At 49.0% G+C, this 6,995-nt stretch overlaps 2 protein-coding genes across 2 annotated transcripts; both read right to left on the reverse strand.

Annotated features, from left to right (window-relative positions):
* Positions 1-975: 975 nt before the first annotated feature.
* LOC126532118 (short transient receptor potential channel 5-like) lies at positions 976-1,972 on the reverse strand. The gene has a single exon (XM_050179804.3). It carries the CDS (start codon positions 1,947-1,949, stop codon positions 1,014-1,016), a length of 936 nt encoding a protein of 311 aa, XP_050035761.2. The 5' UTR covers positions 1,950-1,972; the 3' UTR covers positions 976-1,013.
* LOC140218573 (transient-receptor-potential-like protein) lies at positions 1,949-3,209 on the reverse strand. Its single transcript, XM_072288368.1, has 2 exons — positions 2,057-3,209; positions 1,949-1,995 (listed from the first exon to the last, which is right to left on the reverse strand). The coding sequence occupies exons 1-2, from the start codon at positions 3,207-3,209 to the stop codon at positions 1,949-1,951; spliced, it is 1,200 nt and encodes a 399-aa protein (XP_072144469.1).
* Positions 3,210-6,995: the final 3,786 nt, after the last annotated feature.

Below are 6,995 nucleotides of genomic sequence, written 5' to 3' on the forward strand. Positions count from 1 at the left end.
ATAGAATAAAATAATGTTAGAAAAGCGCAATTCGCAACCAATCTTTCATCTTTTCAATGCCAGGAAAGGTGAAGTCTCGCGTTCCAAGCCGCTTGAAGCCGACGGCCAAGAATATATACTCGAAAGAGCTGAACAAAGATAAGCAAGTCCCCTTCTAGGCTTTCATTGAGTAACGCATCTTCGAGTGGCTGTCATAAACAAATTGCTATCATCTTGTTCAAACCTATCACAAACCTCAAATCCAGTTCCGGTGTTTGGTACAAAATGCTTTATCACATACCGGATCCACTTGCGCCAGAAATCAAGATTTAAACTTTGCAGCTAACAATACCGCAACGGGTGGTGACATTTATGCAAGACATTTGTCAACCTTTATTTATTTTTTTCGTATGTTTGTTCAGTGTGGTTACGATCCTGCAGATGTCACTAAATCCGTCCGAAATTGTGTAGCCTCAAGTTACGAAAGCAATGGCCAGACTTGCCAACAGAAATCGATTGGTGTTTTCTATGGTGATGAGTTCACAGTTTCTACAGAAGGCGCTGCTATATATGTGGAGTACCTTGCTATATCAGTGACACTATTTTCTAGAGCGCGATATGGAACCATAACTGATCACGAGTTCTGCGCTGCGCGAAAACCCTTAAATTCAGCTCGCAGAGCAACAAATGCAGCAAGGTGTCCGAATCGTTAAAGCGAAGCTCTCTCAGCTGGTTTATGGAGCAGGTGACCCTGGTGCATATCAGAAGCCTTTCTTTGTTTCATGCGTGCAGATGCATCGAATAGCACTCTGTTTTGAGTGTTGCAATTTCTCAAACTTACATTTGACCGAACCGTAGCTAAGATGCACAGTCTATCCAAAAAAAAAGGAAAACTGACCAAATTGAGTATTTTCATGACTGCTTGTACGATAGAAGCAATCATGGCGCTTGTAGCATGAAATTACGTTTTGTTTGAAAATTTGCTTGAATTTTGTTCTTCTATTTTAAACGTATCTATGTATCTCGAAATGCGGTCAGTCGTACAGTATGACGCGTTCGTGGCAGAGGTACCGCTGTACCACTTTGTTGATAACGTCCGAGTACGAGACCGTGGGTTGGAGTCTTGGCGGCCAGAAGTTCTTCTTTTTCACAACGTCCACTATCAGAAGTGGTAACTGAAAGATCAGAAAAGGGCTGGGAACGACGAGCGCCTCGTTGATGTAGTGCATCCAGAGCCGCGTCCTGTAGAACTTCCAGTGGACCTCGGCGTTGTCGATTATCTTCTGGAAGGTTCCCGTCACGATGGCGATGAGTGAGTTCAGCATGGCGACGAGCATCAGCACCTGGTAGAGGGAGTACATCGTGGAGCCCACAAATTCAGTGAACTTGTGCTCGTTAATGGACCCGTCGTCGGCGTTGGCCACCACCACATCGGCCTGATCTTCGGACGCCACGCCCAGCATTCGATGAAACAACGTCTTCATGGAATTCAGGAACGTCGTGAAGGCCGGATTCTGCTTGACTTCGTCGCCGTCCGGGTCCTTCCTTTTCATCCCGTGGTAAGGCTCGTACATACGCGTCAACCCAAATGCGAACGCCAACATGATGCAGACGCAGATGAAAAGGAACCGCACGATCTCGACCATCATGGACGTAATGGAGACTTGGAGCGGTCCCAGTTTGGCGCTCTCTTGGAAGTAGAACATCAGCTTGAACACGCTCAGCACCGAGGACACCGCGAACAGGGCCTCGTGTATCAGGGTGCTGTCCGTGCTGGGCCAGTCCTTGCGAGATGGAACGGTACCTTCGCTGGGGTCTCCCAGCACCTCGGCCCACGCGACTATCCAAAAGATGAAAGTGAGGATAAATACGCTGAGCATGGTTATATCGTACCAGTGCCACAGGTTCCTGAAGTAGCGCGACGCGCCGATGGAATAACAGTGTATGATCTCTTCAAAGACGTAGCCCATTACCCAGATGACGATAAGCCACTCGACGCCAGTGCCAGGAGCCCCCCTGGATGTTCTCGACTTGTCGAGCGATATTTGAAGATAGACGAAGAAGACAAAAAGGATACTCGCCGCAAAGTGGTTCATGTACTTGCTCACGGGGCTGGACCAGTGTTTAGCCGTGACTGATTCCGGTTTCAGCTTGATCCACACCGCTATAAAGGGCAGCGTGAAGAACCTGACCACGAAGTGGAAGAGCTTGACTTGGAACGGCAGGCGATTCCAGGCCTGAAACTCTCCTTCCCACTCAAGGCGAAGTACTTGCTGGACGTGGCAATGCGTGACAAACTCGCGCTCGTTGTACTGCAGTGCCAGGATGACACGTGGAAACGCAAGATGGGCCACTCGCCCTTCGAGTCCCGCCTGTCGTTCGAGGAGTACACGGGTCTCCTCGACAGTGCGGCACTGGTCGAGCAGACCGCAGGTGAAAGTTCGAAGCTTCGCAATTTGCTCGTCGTAGGCCCTGCGAAACTCTTCTTCAGCGTAGGACGTCTCTGCCATGCTCTGAACGTAGAGGAAGGAATCGAGTAAAGGGTCTCCCGATACCTGCAGCATGTAGTGCGGATTGCAGATGGCCTTGTACGTGTTTAGGTTGCGCGTCGACACGTTCACACCTTCTATCCTCATTGCTTTGATGCACGTCTTGCAAAGGCAAGAAGCCCTGTGAGGAGCTTCGACCACGTTGCCTCGTTTGATGAAGAAGTGGATCAGCGTCCAGTGACCCATCTGCGCGGCCAAAATAATGGGCGACACGTCGGCAGTGTACGTGGCACTGGACGCGTACCCCCGTTTTTCGCACTGCGGGTCGGTCTTACTCAGTTCCGTGACAAGGAACTCGGTCAACGGCACATCGCCCGTCTCGACGGCGTGAAGCAGCGCATCTTTGAGGCGAACACCATTCTGGACCAGGAATTTAACCATGGCCAAGTCCTTTTGGCGCACAGCGACGTGCAACGACGTGTAGCCTTGACAGTTGAGACAGTCCTTGTTCAGCTTGGGATGAGATGAGAGGAACGTTGTCAGGTCAGTGATCTGCCCCGTTTTAACCAGTTCGAAGTATCGCAACTCGTCGGGCTCCAGTTCCGAAAGCGAGGCAGGTTCCACGGCGTCCCCCGACTGCTGACCCAGGGACGTGGAGGAGGCGACGATGTGGACTTCATCTTCGGTCTCCGTCACGCCGGCGATGGCGTGCATCAGCTTCTTCTGGGCCTTCGGAGGCATCTTGACTTACCGCTCTTTGTTGTTCCTTCCACGGACCACAGCTATCGTTATTTTTTTCTTTCTCGCAAAGATACAGGGTTTGCAATGGCGATGTGTCTGAAGGTCACACATACCTCCATTAGAAGAAGAGGTGCACATATTGTCTGATAACGCTGCTTTTCATTTATTAGATGCAGAAGAATGAGAAGGTAGAGTACGTCAGAGCCGGCTATACCAAATTCGTCATGCAAAGAAAATAAAAAAAAAATGTAAAGAAAACTTTCAAGAAACGCGGTGCACGCACGAACACAAACGCAGAAAGGTCGTCTCCTCTACGGGTACTGTCACGAAAAACAGCCCAGTAACAGTTCAATTGACCGCATGTACTTACAATTTAGAAAAATTTGTATATTGCGCCACTGTGTTCTTTCCTGCGGGAAAAAATAATCTGTATAACTTGATGCAGGAAAATGTCGTGAAATCCTGTTTGTGCAATACAGCATCGAAACCGCAGAATATTTTTGTTCACCTGATCAGCCATACTGACATGCCCGCTATGGCATCTAGGCTTGATGCCAAGCTGTTTTAAAGGGTGCATTTTTCCTAAATGCTAAGATAAGAAAAGAAGTCAGCATGTTGAGTAGGAATGAGTTTCTGGTGCTCACACACAGATCGTCAGTTTACAGAACTGCGACATCGGTATTGGTACCGAATTACCGATTTGCAACAACTATATGGTAGTTTCTAAGTAAATGATTCCCGGTAATCTTTGTAAAAATTGAACCTTTAAATAAAAAGTCTGCTTCATAAAGCCGCTACAATTAGGCTCTTTCTCTTGAGTTCAATAAATTTTATTGAAATTGGTTTAGAGATTTTCTGCTGAGGGATTTTATGCATTTTACTTGTATTTTAAAAGCAAAATTGAAGTTTAGTTAGAGGTAAACCTTCTTTTTAAAAGGTGGTGTGTAATTAGTACTTACATTATGCTGGAGAAAGAGGACATCTCCTGCCTCCTGTCTTCAGTCTCGTTAAAGGTGGAAATCTGAAATATTCCGCACCTGAAAGAGGCTACAAGCGCTAGGGCAATTCTCGGTTGCTCCCTTCCTTCTAAGTATGAACTGAACACAAATCTGCTTAGCTTCAATCGCAGGGGACCGAACTGGATGACACATAAAGGCGATGGTGACTCGCTGTTGTGGGTGGTCGCGTACAGAAGGGAGTTCCAACCATATGAGGCCAGATGAGCGGTCGTTAAGGGCAGGATGGTTGCTAAGGAAGTCATGGTTGGGCATGACGTCGTGAGAACACTGATGCAGAATGGCGAACAGAACTGAGGTCTGGTGACCTGCGAAGCTCATACGCGCAGTGCACATGCCAACGACACATGCTGCACCGCCATTAGCAACGCGAACCGCTTGCCGTACGGCGAGTGCCACGGGGCAGCGGGGAGCGGGAACGCGACTGGTCGTAGCGTGTAAGGGCATAAGTATCAAGTAGTAGTAAGTAAGTAAGTAAGTAAGTAAGTAAGTAAGTAAGTAAGTAAGTAAGTAAGTAGTAGTAAGTAGTAGTAGTAAGTAGTAGTAGTAGTAAGGGCATAAGTATCAAGTGCACGCTGGACGAGGTGACTAATGCCGACGAAAGCGACAGTAGAGGGAAATATGGCGTATCCCGTTGCATTTGAAGCATACTGACCTGTCGTCACGCGTGCGCCACTGGTTTGGATCGCGGTAAGCGGGGTAAATAGATTGCGAACGGGGAAGTTGAAATTACTGACTGCAGGAAGACTTGCGATACAGGCGGGATGAATACCAGCGTTCGCGAACTCTTCGCGTACAACGGCTTGAATCAACAATACTGCCGGGCTGGACTTGTCGTAAGGATGGCCTGAGGAACAGACGAAGACGCCTCCTCGATCTCACACCGCACAAGATGCAGCAAATTTTAGGTACCAGGTGGCTAAACGTCCTCACACGTTTAAGTAGCGGCTGTGTTGGGGAGCCGGACAAATTGTTGCGTGATGCGATGGCTCTCCGCTTCTTAAAAGTGTTGGTACTCCTTTATGATGTCGGTGGTCGAGCATTCCTTGTACAGCAGCAAATTAAAGGCGTCTGGCGATGCCTTTAAGAAAGTGGCAGTCTTTGTCAGCTTTGGGCATTTGGTTGTCAACCCGCGTCCATGTTGTCAGTACCGAAGAATGTGCCATGTGCTCGGAGTTAGGTCAGAACAACCGACGCTGTGGTAGCCGAGACTAAGCCGATGTGCCTCTCAGTCGACATGGTCGAGGGGCCCATGAGATGCCTGCTGCAAAATTCCGTGGTGACCTTCGTATGTACCCGACGCATCCACAAAATATATTACGAGAAGCGGTCAAAAAAAGTTTTTTTATATACAATGTTTACACGTCGACAGCGAGTGGCGAAACCACAACCAAAATGACGGGCCAGGGCACAGCTAGTCCTGTTATGATGATGATGATGATGATGACGACGACGACGACCACGACGACGATGATTCCTTATTTAATGGTACAAATCCATTGTGGAGAATAGACCACCATCTATTCTGCTACAGAGCAGCGTCTACCTTCTCGCCCGCAGAATAGGTGGCTCATAACAGTATCCTTTTACCAAACGTGTCATGGGGTGCTCCATCTGGAATGGTCTGACTTTCCATCTGATGGTTACGCACGTATGCCTCGTGCTACGCTGTCCCATGGCTATAAACGTCGGAGCTTTGGGACGCTGCCTCTCTAACCGTGGCGTGCGTGCGGGCGTGCGTGCGTGTACGCCGATGTGCGTGCGCCACTTCTATCACGTGCACTGTAAATATTTGCAAAACGTTCTGCCCCAAACACTGTGGCAGTCGTCCTATGTCCACATCAAATCTTCCCGTCCAATGAAAACGCCGACCATCAATCAATATTATGCGCACGTGCTCCTAAGAGCGGACGATAACACATACTCAACCATGGCTAAATGACTACGCTCTTTTTTTCTTTTTTCGCATACAGCACACACCCCTTATAGACGTTCGGGTTCCTACGGTGATTACATGCGAACATATTCTCAAACGTACTATTCCTACACATATTTTCCGAATTCCATCACATCGAATTCACATCGAATTCCGTTCCAGTTGTAATGGTACGCGTTGTATTGATAGGCCAGACTGTGCGACTGCGGGTTCGGTAAACAACTGTGGGCTATAGTTCCTCTGAAGGATGAAGTGGAGTATGGAGGGCGATGGTGCTGAGAGGAGGCGAGGGAGGAGGAGCGCTCGCAAGAGGGGAGCGTCCCGCAAGCGATGAAAGTAATGAGCGACGCGGTGCGAGACGAATCCGCCCGTTGCGAGTATTGATTTTCAAATTTCTGCTGCACGCCCCCAGCATTTATCTAGGAGACAGTGCACCCCGGGCGCGCGCACACACGCACGCACACATCTTGGAGCTTAATTAAAATTTTATCCCTGCGAGGCATTTCACGAATTCATGAGGCGGAACTTCTCCGGACGACGACGACGACGACGACGACGACGACTACGTTGTCGGCAGCAGCAGCGACGGCGCATGGTATGCGGCACCGGCGCAAAAAAAGGAAGAGCACTACATCTCGGGGGACGCTTCGGAGAATTGATTGCGCTAGTCCACCTTGACTGTTTCTGTCCCCGCTCTTCGTAACCGCTGCGAGCCGACCGTAGAGGGACGCGCGGAATTATAGTTTGGATGTAATAGCCGCACAAGGGTACAATTGCGAATGCGAGCCGCAAGGAAGCAGTATACCTCACCACGCGAATTATCGCAATCTTCAC

Source organism: Dermacentor andersoni, chromosome 5 (genome assembly GCF_023375885.2).
Source record: "Dermacentor andersoni chromosome 5, qqDerAnde1_hic_scaffold, whole genome shotgun sequence".
NCBI classification, from domain to species: Eukaryota; Metazoa; Arthropoda; class Arachnida; order Ixodida; family Ixodidae; genus Dermacentor; species Dermacentor andersoni.